This window comes from Chaetodon trifascialis, chromosome 10 (genome assembly GCF_039877785.1).
Source record: "Chaetodon trifascialis isolate fChaTrf1 chromosome 10, fChaTrf1.hap1, whole genome shotgun sequence".
Lineage (NCBI taxonomy): Eukaryota > Metazoa > Chordata > Actinopteri > Chaetodontiformes > Chaetodontidae > Chaetodon > Chaetodon trifascialis.
In genome coordinates, this window is record NC_092065.1 from 2,871,035 (window position 1) to 2,890,222 (window position 19,188).

Consider the following 19,188-nt stretch of genomic DNA (forward strand, 5'->3'; position numbering starts at 1 on the left):
TCTGATGACAAAGTGAACAAAGAGCCTTCACAGTACATAAAATAGTATTTACTCACTTGATCTGTTTGACACCATCACAAACTTCAAGTACATAAAAACTGCAGACAGCATCTGAGCATCCTGCGCTCTGTTCACAGAGGTGGAGTGACTGAGCTCACAGGTAAACACACACAGACATGAGAATAAATAATCAAATATACACTTTTAGAGGCTTTTTTCCTTTGGCTTTCTTTCCAGTTTGTTTTTTTTTTAAATCATACTTCAGGTAAACAGACATCTCAATATATGAGGAGCAGGAGGTCTTCCTGAACATCTGAACATCCCGCATTAGACTGTCCCTTTTAGAAAAACGTTTCTCTACACAAAATACAAAGAATCAGCATCATCACTAAAGACATTTCTTCTTGAATCTAATTCTTTTGATTGATTCACCGCAGCGTGTTTCCCCTCATTTGTCTCCCTGGAGGTCAGTGCACATGAAAACTATGTATGGCTGTCAGAAAGTGAGGTAAAACTTCCACTTCAACATGTCCTGCTGACACATGGAGCCACTGGAGTGTTGATCCCTTTTTGACGAATAATCTGTAGAAAACAAATGGGGCCGTCATTACTGCCACCGCCCTGACGAATCATTACTGCTGCTGCTGCTGCTGCTGCTGCTGCTGCTGCTGCTGCTGCTGCTGCTGCTGCTGCTGCTGCTGCTGGGTGGGCTGGGCAGTATGTCTGAAATAATTACCATGGTAATATTTTTGGATATTGATATGCACTACAATGTGGTAAACGTGCACCATCACACAGAACAATCAAAATGACATGCAGCATTGCTCTGTTATACACAAACTCCTTCTATTAACCAATTTTAAATAACTACATTTGTCAGCCTTTATGCACGGCTTCCTCAAAATCATTTAATTTAACAAGAAAAAACCTGTATAATGTATTGCAGCAGGACCACGCTAAAATTAGATAAATGATAATATGGCTGAACTGCACTGCTTGCATGGCCAGGAGACGAGCTGCACTGCTGTCGAAGCCGCGAGTGAAGCTGAGGAGGAACAAAGAGATGAAGGGTAAGAGTAAGACGAGGTGAGGTGACAGTTATTATGTAACCTCTCCAAGTGATCTAACAGGAGCTGAGAGGAGCTGAGGGGTCACTTTGTTCCTGGAGACGAGCGACACCTTCGCCATCAAAGTGACAAGCAGTGACGTCTGTTAGAGGATCATAGAGGTGCTGCTGCCTGTAACAGTCCTATAACATTCCCGCGTTGCTGAATATACACCTGCAGACCAAGCTGGTGGGGCGCACATGGATGTGTGGTTGGGGGCTTCTGTTATTAAAACAACTGCAGCTACTACTACGTCTCTCTTCATTTGTGACTATACAACTACTACTACTGCAACTTACAGCCCCTTAAAATAAAGTTTATGCCATAAAATTCAGTTTTGGGCTCCTCAAGATTTTACTGTTAACACCATCAAAATTGCGGCTTTTAACAATAAGTCTACGCCCGTGCAGCGTTACTATATAAATAATAAAATAAATGCATTGAGTTAAAAAGAATGAAAAAGCTGTAAAGGGAATAAACCACATACATACAGACGTGTGGGCTCAGTCAGGATGGAGCTGCTCTCTCATTTTGGCCGCGATCTGCTCTCTCTTTTCACAGTGTTTGTTCAGGTCTTTGACCTCCATCGGCAGCATGCTGTTCCACACCATCAGCACCGACTCCTCGTCTGAGAGCAGCAACAAACTCACACTTCAGAGAAACTCACGCAGCGAGTCAACTGGTTCAGAAAGCAACAAACAAAAAACGAACCGTCGCACTCACCATACTGATTCTTGTCTTGGGGGACTCTTCGGCCCAACACCAGAACCACATTGGTCCAGTTTAGTGTTTCTGCTCATGAAGAGAAAACAGATCTGTGATGACAAAGAGGCTTGACAGAAGCAGCATTCAAACATGAGAATAATGACAAAGAACAGGCAGAAAGGAAGACGTGATGGCACAGAAAGTGTGAGTGGCATGCTGTGTTGTTTCACACATTTGTTCACAAGACAACAGATCGCGATGAAAGAAGACAAAAGACACACCAGCTGCCGTATTATGAGTGTGTTTCACTGACTGAGCTTCATTCCACTTTGTTTTTATTCATTTTCCTGCTCCTTAAGTGTTTCTGCTGCAGCATTATGCACGTCTCTAAGCAGCTCAGAGCTCAAGGATTTAAAGAAAAGCCTTTGATTCTTCCTATAAACCCAGAAGAAAGTCTAAATAAGACATGACCAATGCTATTGTTTCTGATTCTTAGGCCCAAATGTTGTGTGATTTAGAAGTTTAATCTTGAGAACTCATTGTAGGTGTGCAAGAAGCCTCTTTTCCACCTGAGCTGTTATCACCATCTCTCATAAGACATGAACACTGAGACTAATCAGGTCAATCATGTGGGTAAAGACTGTATTCGTTAGCAAAGATCTCTCTGTATTAATATGTTATATAATTGGTGTCACTGTGGACTTCCTTCCCGAAGAGGGAGCTGTTATAAAATCACTTTTCCTCATTAATGTGCAAATTTAGGCAACATGGTGCTCCAAAATCTGACAGTGTGGGGTGCCTGTGGTGTACTGCAGGAATGAGGTTTCTGTCACAATAAATGGACACAGGTTTGTGTTGGCATGACAAGAACGAACACACACACACACACACACACACACACACACACACACACACACACACACACACACACACACACACACACACACACACACACACTGCAACATATCACAGATATATGCACATGTGGCACCACGCTGCTGTGACATAAAAACACGATTAAATATATAATAAAATAAAAGTAAAAGCTGAGCACCCACCTATGAGTGCAGAGGCGATGCAGCGGATGGAGTCGCAGTGGGGGCCAATGACCTGCAGCGTCTGGTGTTTGGAGAGCTCCAGCAGCAGCAGGTGGCCCCCTCTTGTGCCGATCCAGAGAGTCGTGGCACTCTGCACCAGCAGGGCCTTCACTCTGGCCCAAGAGGGAGCCGCATCGGCGGGCTGCTCTGCCTCGCTGCCCTGCCTGCCTCTGCAGCCGGAGTCATGTCTGCAGGGAGAGGAGTCGCCAGCATACAGCTGCAGTCATATGAAAAACAACCGAATCTCCAAAATGTGGCATTCTGGACAGCTGTTCAGACTGTGACAGCCGACAGTGGACTGTATTTAAGATTTCAAACACTTACACGTTCGGACGTTCTTAATATGAAAACAGCAAAACACTATTAGATACACCAACATGACGGATACTGAACTGAGGATCAACTGTGTAACATACTGCAAGAAGTATGTAGAGATGTATAGAGTAATTGCCCCACTACAACTCTTGCATTCAAAATTACAAAAGTAGAGAAGTATTAGCAGCACAATGTATTTAAAGCGTTAAAGTACTCATTAGGAAGCAGAATTGCCCTTTTCAGAGTGACATCATTGGATTATCATTGTGTATGCATTACTGTGTGAGCAGCATATTATGATGGAACTGGCCAAAATTACACTAACAGTCTTTAATTCATCTGTAATGCATCATATATGCTGAGCATGTATTAGTACATAAAACCTTCATCTTCAAAGTAATTGATTAGAGCGGTCAGATAAATGAAATGAAAAGTACAATATTTGCATCTGAGATGGAGTGGAGTTTAAGTATTAACTCAAAATTCAGCAGATCAGAGGCACTGAGTACTGATAAGTGTGTAAATATTTCAGTGTGTGTGTGTGTGTGTGTGTGTGTGTACCTGATGATCTGAGCACAGTTGATGCGGTCCACCATCCTCTCGCTCCTCTTATCCCAAACCTCGACGGTTGGTGCGCCGGCTTTGCTCAGGTAGACGTATTTATCCACAACCATCCGAGACACACAAGCTTCACCACCTAACGACCGCTGCTGTCTGAGAGGTGCACGCACACACACGCACACACACGCACACACACCAAACTGTGCTGTTATACCAGTAAAATTCTTTGAACACTTTCCCTCATTTAGTCAAACATGCAGGAATAATCGTTCAGATTTATGATGGACAACATTTTTGAATCTTTGCGTCCTTCAGTCGCCCCCGCTCAACACACATCAACTCTTTGAGCTGGTTTGAATCAAAAAGCTTCTCTCTCATTTCCCTCCATCACTCACTGGAAGATGAGGTTCGGTCTCGTGTCGATGGTCCTGCAAATGTCGTAGTCGGCAGTGAGGGAGAGGATCTTGGTCCCGCAGCCGGCCCACACACACCTGCTGTCCAGCGAATGCACCGACTGGCCCAGACATATGACGGGCGTGTTGACGTTTCCCACAGTGACAGCTTTAACCGGCTGCCCGCCCTCCTGCTGGACAGAGGAGAACCGGGGGAAAACCAAGATCCAGTCTGGACCTTCACAAGCAAACACACTGGATATTTGATCTAAGATCTAATATTTACCTTCAGCACAGAGTCCTCAAAAACAGTGAGACCTCCATTTGCCGTCCCAACCAGCAAGTAGTTCTTCCTTTGACTGAAAAGAACAGAAAAGCATCAGAAAGTAATAATTTGATTTAGATTCAGCAGGATTATTCTTCATATATTTAGCACTGTTCCTTTAAGTAATGCTACTTGGCGTTTGTCTGCACTAATATACAAATATGATGTAGTACTTAATGCAATAAAACATCACAGATTTTTTTTTACTTTATTTTCATAAAGTAATATATGAGGATACTATCATAAAGAGAGCACCATCAGCTTTTGGAGACACATACGTGCGTCGAGGGTGTATGTGGAAGTACAGTGAGGTGACAGCATCCCTGACGCTCTGCAGGCGGTGCCAAGTCGACATGTCCTGAGTGCTGATGACCAATAAGGAGCCAGCCTGGGTGCCTGCCACCAGCCAATCACAGGCCTCGTTTGGGATTTGGACAGTCACAAGACACAAGATGGGACTGGTGTCGATCTCCTGCAGGAGCAAGAGAGCCGAGTGAGAAGTTTGAGGGAGGCCTGAGTCAAGCAGACTGGTCGGACTGGAAAAGTTTTGGCTGTCTTTGCACTCATGTTGCTGTCACTGACAAGCCTGCTGGCAGCTCATCCAGCGTCTCTGTACAGGTGGTTTCCAACAAACGCCAGGACTGAACAAATCTTCAGCACCGGTGATCCAAATCCAAACACTCAACAACTTCTAATGATGATGCACCAGTGAGACCAGTAAACCTGGAATGGTTGGTGCTATTTCACAGATTTTAAGAGCATTCTACATTTCTATTGAAATCCAGATTTTCAAAATAAAATGTGTTACAGAGTGACAGCAAATCTGTTATGAAACAGGTCAGATTGGTCATGAACTATAATGCGAATACGTAACTGAAGAAAGATGCACTGTGTTGTTTGATATCATAAACTTCACATTCATAGAACCTCATACCTGGTCTGCTGTGCTCAGAGAATATATGGATTTTAGGTTTTCAGTCACAACAGCATGTTTGAGGTATTTCACATGTGTGACTCATTTCATTCACATTAAATTCCACACAGAGGAATGAGAAGGTCATCCAAGCACATATCACCTGACACTTCCTCTTACTCAGAGCAAAACACAACAAACTCAAACTGAGACGAACAGCAGTCTGGACTGATGCTGATGTTAAAATGAAGACCAGAGGAGGTGAATGAGAGCGCTAAAGCTAATTTAGCTTCTGTTTGAAAATAAACAGGTTAACAGTGCTGGTGGTACCTGCGTCGTGACCGTGTTGGTGTCCAGGTCCACGGCTGTGATGGAGCCCAGTCTCTGGGTGCTGCTGCCTCCGCCCAGCCAGGCTCTGTGGCCATTGGAGGGGCCATCGCCGCTGCCACAGCTCACAGTGAAGCACTCTGCATTGAAGACCCGCGGAACCACCAGCTCCCTCATCAGGCACAACATTGCCGCTGAATTCAGCCTATCAAACACCTGCACACACCACAGGAGACACAAATACCACTTTGAAAGAGCTCTGAAATCATTACATCCTGCAGTTTTCTCAGTAAAAACAGGAGCAGAAGAATCATCTGAACAAATCAGCTCAGACTTCAGGTCCTGACCTGAGCAGAGGTGGGTCGACCCTGAGGGCTCTCCCTCAGACAGTCCTTCATCAGCGCCTGGAAGCCCGGCCAAGGCGAGCAACCATATTGTTTTACCGGATCTGTGTGCGTTAATGTATGAAAAATAACAACACATCGTATCTGTGGCAGAACTGCAGACAGAAATTTAATCAAAACAAAACCATCATAAGAAAGAATTTGTGTATTTTGTGCTTTAATTAATGAGACTTAAATATATAGCAAGCTAAAATAAAGAGTGTCATTAACTTGTAAACAGCAGAAAGCAGAACAATCATTTCAATTAGAAGCAGTTAACAATTTTATGTAATTAATGTGTTTTTGTCCTCTTATATTTATGATTAATCCAGAATCCAGTTTGTTATTAGCTAAATGTGACATATTAAAGTGCTCCGTCACATTTACAGGTCCAGTGTGGAGGATTTAGTGGCATCTAGTGGTGAAGTTTCAGACTGCAACTGAGTGAACAGCCCTCGCCTTACCCTCCTCTACGGAGGCCACTAAAAACATGAGACGCTCTCTGGAGCCAGTATGAGGTTTGTCTGCTCTGGGCACAACGAAATGATGAATATTAGACTGCATATCTGCCAACAGATCCCTTTAAATCCTGCACACTGGATCTTCAAAACACAAGTAAATAAAAAAAAGTGTGATCTCATGCTCATCCTGCTAAATCTGTTCACTTCAGTACAACAGCTCTTCAATAAAAGGATAGAGGCTAACGACAGATCAGGCTGACATCAGCTCTTTTATCATTATTATTATTATTATTATTATTACCTGGCAGTTTTCCCTGCACTGCAACCTCATCAAACTCGCTGGGGAACTTCATGCCGTCAGAGATGCGCTCACCACAGGTCAGCAGGTCATAGAGCAGCAGGCCGAATGAGAACACGTCAGCCTGCTGGTTATAGATGACGTTACCTCGCGCAACCTCTGGTGCTCGGAAACCTACCGGACAGACGGTGATCAATTTCAAAAAGCTATGAGTGGCTTTAAAACTGAGCGCGTAGACAGATTGAGGATGCGTCTGACCTGGCGTGCCCTCGGAGCTCCTCACTCCCATGCTGCAGCAGTACTGAGCGATGCCGTAGTCGGTAATCTTGGCGATGATCTCAGAGTTGGTCTTCAGGTTGAACAGAAGGACGTTGTGAGGTTTCAGATCCCGATAGATGATCATGGCTGAGTGAAGGTACCTGATCACACAGACCAAACAGTGACACAGTGACAGTCTGTTCACAACATCGTTTCTAAATGTTCATTTTGAACATCTGTTTGGTGCTAAATATAATGACAAAGTCATAATGCTAATGCTAATTTTGATAAATGGCACATCAAAATTACACTGTAATGCACCATATTAGGATTGAACTCCACTGTTATCACACTTGTCCGTAATCCCCAAACTTTGTGAGGAAATGATCAACTAACTCTCTGCTGCTTCCATTTATTCTAAAGGAAAATAAAGGAAAGTAACAGCATCATCGTGAACTCTCTACCTGAGCCCATCAGCCACTTGCAGGGCAATTCTGTGTTGCAGCTTTCGGTTGAGGCTGCCGTTCTCGTGCTCAAACAGCGAGTCCAGCGAGCCCCGCAGAGCCAGCTCCATCACCAGGACCTGAGGAGCTGAGCCGGCTGCCAGGAGGCCCACCAGGCTGGGGTGACGGAGGCGACCCAGCACCACCAGCTCCTGGAGAGACACGGACGATGACAGGAAGTGAAGGAAAGGAAAGACAGTGGCAGGAAAGTGTAGTTTAATGCTGATATTTCTGTGTCAGTGAGTCCGGGACACGGTACCTGTCTGAGCAGTCTGTAGATGTAAAGCTCAGATGCATGCTTGTTGAATATTTTCACGGCTACTTCTTCATTTTTGTAGACACCTCGATACACCGTCCCAAAGCCACCGTCCCCTGTAAGCAAAATATACAAATAAAATACTGCACGTTTCATTTAATGTTGTTAAGACACAGTTTTTAAAGGGTGTTTTTGGGGAGTTCTTCCTGATAAACACTGAGGGCAGAGGGTGTCAAATGCTGTGCAGACGGTGAAGCCCCTTTCAGAAAGTTGTGATTTATGATAGTTGGCCATATGAATAAAAACAAAAAAAACAAACTGAGGATTACCCAGTCGGTTCTCTTTGGACATGTCTACATCCAGCTCTTTGCCGTCCAGTATTGTCCCTGCAGGCTGGTCAATCAGCACCAAGTCCGGAGCGATCTGAGAGATGGGAAGTGTGCAGCGGGGGTCGTCCGGGTTCACCAGCAGAAAATCTGCAATCAATAATATCATCATCGACACAACAGACGTGAGACAAATGGAAACCAAGCACGTGGAACGATTAGAGAGAAGTGCTTCTGAATGCATTAACTGTCTGAAAACATGCGCTCTAAATCACGTCAGCTCAGGTTAAGAGAACTTTTCAAATCCCATTTTTCCAGCCACATTCATAAACCTTCTCACTGGCTTTCAGGTTGCAAACTAGTAGGACACAGCTCAGCCTGTTTTGTGCCAAGTTTTTATGGATTAAAAAAGGAACGTTCTTGGCTTCAAAATGATGAAACAGGTTGTTCTTTTTGGTGTGATTTCCGTACCATTGTCAAAATACGTGAAGAGGTCCTCGAGCAGAATCTTGCTCCGCTCCTGGCCATCCTCAAAGCTGTAGAGAGCCCACTTCTTCAGCAGCGCCTCGCCGTTGCCGTGCATGTCGGTGTTCAGCAGGCCGGGAAACCATTCCTCCAGCAGGGAGTCGATGTGATCCACCACCTGGCCCAGCAGCACCCGGCCTGGAGGGTGGAGAGGCAATATCGTCACTGATATGATCAATGGAGCAGAGCGCCGATCACATTTCCTCTGCGATATCTGATCGGTGCTTTGAGACACAACCTCTTCAAATATTATTGATACAATGCATGATGTAATGCTATTTACAGTATACATATGGATATAACATATTCTTTGCTAATCTGTTGAGTCGGGAAGGCTTTTTAAAACAGTGGCACCTTTTCGTGACGAGGGCACCGTTATCCTGACAAAGCTGGAGGGGTTCTGCTCCACGGAGTCGGCCTCCACCAGGCAGTAGGCCTCTGGGGACCAGCTCAGGTACACGCCCCTCCTCCAGGAGACCCGGTTGGGTCTGGACACTTTTTCTGGACAACACACAGCAAGAGCTCATTTTCTAAACCACTGGCCTCTTTGAATTTGTAGCCGATGGAACAGTGATGGTTTTGGTCACTTTACCTCTTCCACAAAGCAGGTAAGAGGAAAACTCCAGCAAGCGGTTGATCTGGCGGGACCAGTAATCCATGGGGAAGTACGGCATCTCGTATAAACGCACAATCACCTCTGAGTTCTCACAGTGAGGCAGCTCGATCACCGGCTTGGCTTTGGACAAGCTGGAAAGGAAGAGACAAGCGTCAGAGAACGTGAAATATCTGCATACGTTAATTCATTTGGCCTCTGCAAATTCAAGCACACCTGCTGGGCACGAGCAGCTGGTCGTCGCCGAAGGGCAGAGCTATCTGAAACTTCTCCAGCAGCTTGAGGAACTGCGTCAGGTGGCTCTTGGGGAAACATTTGGTCTCAAACAGAAACTTTTCCACCATCGAGCGCTGAACCACTCCTTTCGGATGCTCCCGGGAACCACAGCTCTTTACAGTCAGTTTCTACACAGAAAACACACAACACCTGACAGGTCTGACACATCCTGAACCATCACGTACCAGCATTAGGTCTTAGCAACATGGCCTGAACACAGACTCCAAGCTTGTGTGTTTGTCTCTGCATGTTCAGGTGAGGCTACCTGGGAGATGACGTTGCACAGCCACTGCGGGTCAATGAAGTAGAGCTCTTGGAGCTGAAGTGCAGGATCATCAAAGTGCAGTAAAACGCCTTCAGTGACAGAGGAGGAGAGAGGAGAACGCTGGGCTCAGTCAGGCAAATAGTTCATCTTTGAGACAATATTTGCTAATACTTTGCCTCCACTGCATAATGCAGTGAAGAGGTCTCACTCTATTCATTTAAACTTTAAGCTTTGCATGACGTTGATCGTGGAGTGTTTCTGACCGGCTTCGCTCAGGAAGTGGACAGCGTGGGGCAGCTCAGCCTCCTCCAGCTGCAGCTGACTCTCCTGGATGAGCTGCAGCAGCTCCTGTTGCCTGAGAACCGGGAACTCCGGGGGAACCCTGGTTCTCTCCTGCAGGACCCGGCGCTCCAGCTCCACGTAGCTGTCTGGAACCAGCTGGCCCATCACAGGCTGGCCCTGGATCTGCCAGCGGGAGAGGAGGTGAGACCACAGGAGGGGAGGACGAGATGAAAGCTGTAATCATCAGCCGTTTGTGTCCTTTTACCTTGAAGCTGGCGACTTCCCTGGCGATGGCTTTACGCAGCTTGGTCATGGCATCCGAGTCCTCGCAGACAGAGACCATGTGGTAGTCTCGGATGGCGGGGAAGCCCTGGTGGTTCAGCAGCTCCTCTCTGATCTTGGTCAGGCAGGCCTGGAGCTGCAGCTCCTCGCTCACATCAGTGTGGGTTCCCACCAGGATGACTGGGGACAGAGGAGCGACGGCCTGAAGTGGTGAAAGGAGACACAGTGTTTTTAATAATATTACGAGCTAGAAGAGATACTTTCGAATGACGCAGTTCCCTCAACTCGTGTGTTGATTCAGAGTTGATGCAAATAATAACAGAATTTGAAGACCTATACAGATCTCAACAGTCATCAGATCTAGGTGAATCTTTGGGTTAAGACTCACTTTGATGTTGAAGAGCCAAGGCTTGAGGGTGTCCACCTGACTGGCTCCTTTGCTGAGGTTGTATACGACCAGGTAGAGCGCTCTGGAGGTCAGGAAGTGAGGGTGAGAGCCGCTGAACTCCTCTCCACCTGTGGGGCAGAGAAACCAATCACAGCTGCTGAATCGCACTCCGACATCTGTACATCTGTGAGTGATCTGAATCCTGCTGACAAATGCAAGATTCATGGATTTTTACCAAAAGTTAACGCTTTCACAAAGTTCAATGCAAATTCATTTATTCGTATTATTTATTGCATTTATTTTCACCAGGAACCTAAAAAAATGTACATTTGTGATTCTGTTTTTGATCGTTTTCTTGCCTCTGTGATGGCACATGGTCTCTAACAGTAGACCTGTAAATGAATACGTCACACTCAGCTCTGATGTGGTCTTGCTAACTCGGGGATTTGTTCTCCCTCACGATGATGGCGGTTTGACACACACCTCACACTGCTGTAAGAACTGGTCAATAACAGTTCATCTGCTTGCTGTTTTAAGTGGTGTTTTAAGTATAATTTGGCAATTTGTCCCTAAAAGAAGGTCAACAGGACATGTGCACTTTACTGCTTTTAAAATAAATCCACCTTAACGTCATTTGTTGGCTTACCTGAGAAGTCCCAGACGTTCAGCACCATTTTCTTCTTGTCCCGTTCCCTGATGGTCCAGTCCCGGACATCAATGCCAACAGCGGCCCGCTTGGAGCTCATCTGGGAGCGCTTCAGCTTCATCAGCTGCTGGATCAGGGTGGTCTTCCCGCTGCCTGCGTTCCCCACCACGATAAGCTTCATCCGGTAGTACGGCACGGCCTTCTTCAGCCGCTGCTGCAGGAACCTGCGACAGGGCGGAGGAGGCAGAGGTTTGCTTATTCATGAGCTTTATTTCTTCTTCTGCAAACCCCAGCGATCATAACGTGTGATGAAGAGTGTTTATTATCAACATCTCTGCATTAAACACGCCTCTGACCTGACAATGTCTTTGGTCTTGTTGCCGATGTGTTTGAGGTCCAGCTGGAGTCGAAGGCCGTCCAGCGGCAGGTCCCACAGTCGGCCCAGTTTGCCCATCTCATCAGGGAAGGAGTGCAGGTTAGCGTTCCGACTCACATCCAGGGAGGTGAGGCCTTCCAACAGGCCGATCTTCGGAGGGATCTGAAGAGAGACGAGGCAACTATCATCCAAGCAACTGTCTAATTCGACTACATTCCTGGTTTGATACTGACACGTAATGGTGAAATGGTGACCTCATGATGAGAAAGTCATTCACTTTTCTGGAAAGTAAACGTTTTTTACCTCAGTGAGCTTGTTGTCACCCAGGTGGAGCTTCTCCAGTCTGGCCCATTTGTGGATCGGTCCATTCAGATCCAGGTCTTTGATGCAGTTGTGACTGAACATCAGCTCTCTGAGGTTGCTGGACTCCCAGGAACCCGGGCCAGGCAGAGCGGTGATGCTGTTGGTTCTCATGTCCAGCGACCGCAAGCTGGACGATTAAATGTTTGTACTGTAAGACTGTTCTTTATCAGACAGCTAAAACTCCAGCTCTGAGAGCGAGTTAGCATGTTAAACTGTTAAAAACAAGCCAAGTGTCTGACTTACTTTGGGAGTTTAAGAATAGTCTCAGAAACTTCAGTGAAGCTGTTGTTCGCTAGTTTCAGTGTTGTGATCTTGGATGGGAGATGTGACAGAGAAGCTGGAGGAAAACAGCAAAGAGGAGGTTTTTTAGCCTTTTAGCTACAGCCTGAGTTTGTATTAATCCATTCTTCAACTGAATGAACCATGAAGCCAATCTCTGATATTTCAATCTGTCTTTAAATGCCTTTGCTTCTCAGCAGTCTAAATCTGTCCAGATGATCTTCTTCGGCAGACAAAGTGGGCACAAGGCTTTTAAACTACAAATTTCTGATCCAATATTCGGCTGATACTCACAGATTTTGTTCATGGAGACATTGAAAGTTTCCAGTTTGGGGCAGCCGGTCAGGAAGTCTGGAGAGATACTCTCCACACTGTTCTTGCTCACATCAAGCAGCTTGATCTCTGGCAGACACAGCGGCACACAAAGCTCAGTTATACTGTTCCTGTAGAGAAAAAGAAGGAAAATAAAAGCTGTCTTCATCATTCTGGATGCTTCATACTGTCATAACGCTGATGTGACATGAAGAGTGAAATCTGTACAGCACATTAAAATGAGTGCGGCTGCGTCTCAATGCTGTTTGTTAGGCAGCAGAATGAGCTGGAAAGTTAGGCCACGTCCAAAGACCGTCATGGTTATCCAACAGCAAGCAACACACTGCAAAAACTGACATCTAAGCAGGATAAAATATCTTAAAACAAGGCAAACCACAGTTTCTATGTTAGAGTATTGCACTTGTGTGCTGTAGTTGACATTCCCTCAGAAACGCCCTCAAACCGACAGCCTACCCCTCCATAAACAGCTCCTCCAGCTGACTGACGGCGCGGCCCAGCTCGTGAGGGAAGGCGGTGACTCTGTTGAAAGACAGATTGAGCTGCCGCAGTGATGGGCAGGTGACAGCGGGGTCGAAGGTCAGCAGGGGGCCCACGCAGTTACGGGAGACGTTCAGTGTGGTCAGCGACAGCAGAGACAGCAGCTCCACCGGCAGAGACTGCAGCTGGTTGCCCTGCAGGTCTAGTCGAGTCAGACTCTTCAAACTCTGCCTCAGAAAACGACACAGAAACTCCAGCTTCCTGCAATGGTTTCATATCTTGGTGATTGAGCACAGATCAGGTGCTTTACCTGGCAAAGGGCTGAGGGAAACTCCAGCAGGCAGTTGTGGCTCAGGTCCAGGCGGAGGAGATGCCCCAGCTGCTGCTGGACGAAGCCCTCGTCCATCAGGCAGGACAGAGAGTCCAGCTCGTTACCGGACAGGTCCAGCAGGCGGATCCGCTCCCGCTCTTTGGGCAGAGGGGCGGAGTTCTCGCCAGATCCGAACACTGAGGAAGCGGCAGAGTTGTTTGTTGATGAGCTCCATGCTTAGGTCTTAATGTTAGGACTAAAGTGAGCCGGCTCATTGAACGACACATCACAGAGTCAAGCTGGACTGAATCTGATGGAAATACCTTTTTGGCCTGAGCCGGTCCGTCCATATCTCCTGTGCACAGGCTCACTGTGTTCATTCTCAGCTGGACCGCTCTGGAAAAGGAAAAGAAAGACTTTTTTTTCTGATTGATTGATGTCTTTATTTTTGAACACTTAAACCTCTCAATTTCTCAATTTACATGCACGAGAAGGAGTAGGAAGAAGTGTAAACTTATTTAATCCTACCCCTTTATACACTACCTATTTTGTCTTATTTAAATACACTAATAGGTATACAAGCAATTACCCATATATCATCATACAACCAAATCTACATAATCACAAATAGTTTAATTGTAATTAGTGTTAAAACAAACAAAACAAAACCCCTGGTGATTGACAAAGTCCCTCCACATTGCTGTACCTTGTGAAGATCATTTCTTTATACCCGTTTTTAAACTGAATTATGGTTGCACATTGTTTCACTCCACAGATTGAAATACAAAAACTTTAAATTCTTTCTAAAATCTTTTAATTTAAATTTCCCCTCAAATGATAACCTCCCTCTCTTTCAAAAAACAAGTTTTGGATATTCTCTGGTAGTAGATTATTTCTTGCTTTGTATAAAATTTGTGCAGTTTTTAATTCTACTAGGTCACAGAATTTTAAAGTTTTGGACTGTAGGAATAATGCATTTGTGTGTTCTTGAAAACCAACATTGTGAATTATTCTCATGGCTCTTTTCTGAAGTATTACTAATGGCAGTATTGAACTTTTGTTAGTGTTTCCCCAAACCTCTGAACAGTAATTTAAATATGGTAAAGCCAGTGAACAGTAGAGGATGTGGAGTGATTTGTGATCCAGAATGTGTTTTGCTTTAGCGACGACTGAAATGCTTCTAGACAGTTTGGTTTGTACGTGTTTTATGTGAGATTTCCAGCAAACTTTGTTATCAGTTATCACACCGAGAAATTTTATTTCATTCTCTCTTTCTATGTTGACACCATCTATCTGTATCTGCACTTGAGTATTTGTCCTACAGTTTCCAAATAACATGAATTTCGTTTTGCTCAGATTTAATGAAAACTTGTTTTTATCAAACCATTCTTTGATTTTACTGAATTCAGAACTGATAATGTCCAAAAGTTGCTGCAAATTCTCACCAGAACCCAAAATGTTTGTGTCATCAGCAAACAGAACAAATCTTAATAGTTTTGATACATTACAAATATCATTAATGTAGCTGATAAATAATTTATTTTTAATAATAAAAACATAATAATTTATGTTCTCCCATCTTCACAAGTTGTTGCCTGTTTCTCAAATAGCTTCTGCGCCAGTTCAATGCGACCCCCCGATCCCGTAACGTTCCAGTTTACTGATTAATATTTCATGGTTTATTGTGTCAAATGCTTTTTTAGGTCAATGAATACCCCAACTGCAAATTTCTTTTTGTCCATGGAATTAGTGATTTCCTCTATGAGTTCAGCTAAAGCTAGTGAAGTTGGTTAGTTCTGAATCCATACTGACTATCCGTGAGTAATTTGTGCTTATCTATGAATTTTTCTAATCTGTAATTGAAAAGATTTTGAGAACTGTGGGAGAAGAGAAACAGGCCTGTAATTTGTGAAGTGCTGTTTGTCTCCAGTCTTATACAGTGGGATGACTTTTGCTATTTTCATTCTGTGTGGAAATTGCCCAGTTTTGAAAGATAAGTGAAAGATGTGAGTTAGTGGTTTGGAAATCTCATTGATCACCTCTTTTACTATTTTCATATCTATTCCATCACAATCAACAGATGTTTTGTTCTTACATTCATTAACAATATCTAGAATTTCTCTTTCTTCCACTGCTTTGAGAAACATTGAGCTAGTATTCCTTTCTATAAATGTATCATCTCTGTTTTCAGATGTATCTGGAACAGGGATTTTTTTCTCCAAGTTTGGTCCAACATTTACAAAAAATCTATTAAACCTATTAACCACATCATTCATATTACAGATACTTTCATTGTTTTCAATAAAATACTGGGGGTACTGAACCTGTCCAGAGCCATTTCTAATGATATTATTCAATAACTTCCATATGCCTTTATTATGATCTAATATTTTATGATAGTGTCCCTTCTTACATATCCTCATAATGTTAGTTAACTTATTTTTATATTTCTTATATTTATTTTCTGCTTCTTTAGTTTTGTGTTTTATAAATTGCCGATATAGTGTGTTTTTCTTTTTACAGGCATTTTGCAATCCTTTTGTGATCCACTGATTGTCTTTACATTTTGGTTTTCTGTTTTGACTTTTAAATGCACAGTTTTTATCATATAATAATTTAAATATTCTTAAAAATTCATCATGTGCTTTATCAATTTTTTTTTCTCTGTATATTGATTCCCAGTTATGTTCTAACAAATCATTTTTCAATGCCTCCATGGACTCCTGTGTTCTAACCCGTTTGTATTGCAATTTCTTTTGCTGTTTGTCTTTTTGGTATTTGCTGTCATACACTGTAAAAACTGGAAGGTGGTCACTAATGTCATTTATTAATAATCTGCTCAATGTCTTGTTATCTAAGTCATTTGTGAATATGTTGTCGATTAATGTTGCGCAGTGGGAAGTAATCCGGCTGGGTCTGGTGATTTTGGGATATAAGCTGAGACTATATAAAGTATTGATGAATTCTTTTGTCATTTTGTGCTTATTTGGATTTAGCAGTCACCACAGATAAAGGTGATTTTTTGGGTTGTGGCTGTAAATTCTTCCTCCATCCAGTCCTTAAATCACAGTTGTGGACATTTTTTCCACCACCTTATAGTCAAACTTGTTATCAATGAACAAAGCCACACCACCACCATTCTTGTTCTCTCTGTTCACACAAACCATTTCATATCCTTCTAGTTCAAAATCCGAACCTGATCCCTGTTGATCCATGTTTCTGATACAATCTATTTCTTTCTATTTACTTTATTACTAAGAAAGAGACTGCAAGAAGAGAAAATGAGATATTCTCTCATAATAATGATATAAAATCCTTTCACCATGTTAATGAGGAGGTTTTACCTCTGCACTGGCATGTCTGCGGCGCCCCTGCTTCCCTTTGAAGGACCCCCCTCTCAGCTCCTCTGTCGAGTTATTTTGTGGCTTTGGAGACAGAGCCCCGCACAGCGAATCACTCCCTATAAAAAGTAGAAGCACACAGTGAGAGAATGTCATCATTAGAGGGTGAACGGCTTTTAAAGAACTGACACCAGCTCAGTGAACGCTGTGTTTTTTCCTCTCAGTTTGAAAAAAACATGGCCTCTGGACAGCCGATGATCAACTTAAAGCCCTCACTGCTATTTACAATTAATGCAAATGCAGTAAAATGTGCACTTTTAAAGCTACTGAGAGAAGATTTCTCTTGTTCTTAAAGTAACTAGTCACACACCAAATGACACCAGTTATAACAGAGTTAACCAAGACGAATCACAAGTCAAAAATATCTAGAACTAATTGAGTCTTTTTTTTTTATGAAGACAAAACAACATAAGGAAGATAAGAACCGTACACACAGTACACACAGTACACACAGTACACACAGGCCAGCTAACTGAATTACACGGGGAATAACAGAACAGGCTTATGTTAGCTGTCATGTGTTGCTTTGATGCTGGTGTCATGTATTTGGATAGGGTTAGGGCTTGGATTCTATGACTATTTGCACTTCTGGTTAGATGCTAAACTGCATTTCATTGTCTCTGTGTTTCACTCTGACGATGACAATAAAGTTGAATCTAATCTAATCTAATGGGATGGATGGCTGAGAGAAAGAGAAAAAAAGGAAAGTAAAGCTCCGGAGAGATCCATCTGCAAGCGTCAAGCGTGTGAACGTAATGTTGATCAGTGACATGGAAGCAAACAGGATGCAGCTGCGTGGCGTTCAGGAGCGTTTCTGAGAAGACGGCGTTACAGTGAGGTCACTGCTTCAACTGCTGGTGCACAATAGAACTACAGCGTAAAGATGATCTCACTTCAGTCTGCAGTAGAATTACACTGTTGTCTGCACGGCAGTGCTCTGATTCAGGCATAAAATCGAAAAAAGCATTGGTTCCACCTCAAGTCTGCACGCTGCAGGATCAGCTACAGCCAGCATGGCGGGAACTTTACCATCGCTCTCCACGTCGTCGTTGAAAAACAGGCTGTCATCGACGGAGACGAAGCTGAAGCTGGAGTCATCGCTCTCTTCAGAAATGTAGCCAGAGGTCAGGCAGGGGTCAGCCAGAGGTCTCGGAGGAGCGCTACTACTCTTGGTCCTCTGGAAAGACTGAATGTACCTCGCCAAACTCACACCTTTACCTTAAAGACAGAACACGGTGTGGAGAAATTAAGACAGGGCTGTCATTAATTCCTTGTCCTGTGAATCGCCTTTAAATCACTCGTTCTGCGCATTATCCATTTACGGAGTGATAAAACAGAGCAAAGCATCAACTCTTCCTCACTGTTGCTATAACGGAGACTGTGTGCTCGGCCTCTTTCGGCCAGCAGGGGGCTGAGCCAGGTGGCATCCAGGCGGCCCAGCCTGAAGCCCCCGAGGCACAGGGCACTGTTGTTGAGGTCCAGTCCCAGTCGGCCCAGCAGCTGAATGATGGTGGGTCCGTCGCCCCGCTTCACGCTCACCGCCAGAGCCCTGCGGAGGTGCTGCTCGTGGACGCCTCGGCTGAGCAGGAGTTCCACCAGCTCGAGGGGTCCGCCTCGCTCACACACCTGGAGGAGGCAGCGCAGAGGCCATGACTGGCACTGAACTGAAGGTAGTTATTGATTAATCTATTAGTACGGCTGAATAGTTTGATGCGTGCCATAACTGTCAAATACCAAAAGCTAGTATCACTGTTTACTTATACTCTGACCTTATTTCAGCTTTGTCCTTCTGGACTTTTTGACATAAAACCCCAAATTAACCCTTCACCCTGACTTCCTTTTGCTGGTAAAAGGCAACAAATTAAAAGTGACCTTTAAAAGTGACCTCCTGACATGAATCTGTAAGCCTGGCCTGTGCAGCCTTGTGACCTCTGACCTGGTAGATGAGAGATTCAGTTTTGGTCTTCTTATTGATGTCAGCGCCGAGCTCAATCAGACACTCAGCCAGCGTGGTGTCTCCGTCCTCGCAGGCCTTTTCCAGCATGCTGTAGTGCAGCTCCGAGTCACACCACATCTTAGACAGAGCCAGACACACCGACTTACGCAACTGACGGCGGGCAGAGGGGGAGAAGAGACACAGCTGCTC

The 19,188-nt window shown here is 44.4% G+C and overlaps 1 protein-coding gene across 4 annotated transcripts in view; it reads right to left on the reverse strand.

Annotated features, from left to right (window-relative positions):
- Positions 1–28: 28 nt before the first annotated feature.
- The window catches only part of lrrk2 (leucine-rich repeat kinase 2), a 33,013-nt gene continuing 13,853 nt past the window's right edge, over positions 29–19,188 (reverse strand). For 2 of the 4 annotated variants that reach the window (XM_070972599.1, XM_070972597.1), the window contains exons 18-52: positions 18,979–19,149; positions 18,404–18,668; positions 18,072–18,260; positions 16,986–17,101; positions 13,965–14,037; positions 13,642–13,838; positions 13,308–13,558; positions 12,816–12,964; positions 12,486–12,579; positions 12,183–12,369; positions 11,860–12,041; positions 11,504–11,727; positions 10,858–10,985; positions 10,453–10,671; positions 10,169–10,370; positions 9,906–9,994; positions 9,581–9,768; positions 9,344–9,498; positions 9,106–9,252; positions 8,698–8,889; positions 8,230–8,376; positions 7,904–8,016; positions 7,606–7,796; positions 7,142–7,302; positions 6,887–7,057; positions 6,089–6,189; positions 5,745–5,957; positions 4,780–4,973; positions 4,463–4,535; positions 4,180–4,370; positions 3,785–3,937; positions 2,870–3,096; positions 1,830–1,898; positions 1,594–1,734; positions 29–582 (exon numbers count right to left, since the gene is read on the reverse strand). In XM_070972599.1, the coding sequence (XP_070828700.1) occupies positions 1,610–1,734; positions 1,830–1,898; positions 2,870–3,096; positions 3,785–3,937; positions 4,180–4,370; positions 4,463–4,535; positions 4,780–4,973; positions 5,745–5,957; positions 6,089–6,189; positions 6,887–7,057; positions 7,142–7,302; positions 7,606–7,796; positions 7,904–8,016; positions 8,230–8,376; positions 8,698–8,889; positions 9,106–9,252; positions 9,344–9,498; positions 9,581–9,768; positions 9,906–9,994; positions 10,169–10,370; positions 10,453–10,671; positions 10,858–10,985; positions 11,504–11,727; positions 11,860–12,041; positions 12,183–12,369; positions 12,486–12,579; positions 12,816–12,964; positions 13,308–13,558; positions 13,642–13,838; positions 13,965–14,037; positions 16,986–17,101; positions 18,072–18,260; positions 18,404–18,668; positions 18,979–19,149 (5,547 nt within the window). In that variant the 3' untranslated portion in view covers positions 29–582; positions 1,594–1,609. The remainder of the gene's footprint in view (positions 583–1,593; positions 1,735–1,829; positions 1,899–2,869; positions 3,097–3,784; positions 3,938–4,179; positions 4,371–4,462; positions 4,536–4,779; positions 4,974–5,744; positions 5,958–6,088; positions 6,190–6,886; positions 7,058–7,141; positions 7,303–7,605; positions 7,797–7,903; positions 8,017–8,229; positions 8,377–8,697; positions 8,890–9,105; positions 9,253–9,343; positions 9,499–9,580; positions 9,769–9,905; positions 9,995–10,168; positions 10,371–10,452; positions 10,672–10,857; positions 10,986–11,503; positions 11,728–11,859; positions 12,042–12,182; positions 12,370–12,485; positions 12,580–12,815; positions 12,965–13,307; positions 13,559–13,641; positions 13,839–13,964; positions 14,038–16,985; positions 17,102–18,071; positions 18,261–18,403; positions 18,669–18,978; positions 19,150–19,188) is intronic. The other 2 variants (XM_070972598.1, XM_070972600.1) reach the window with 2 other exon arrangements.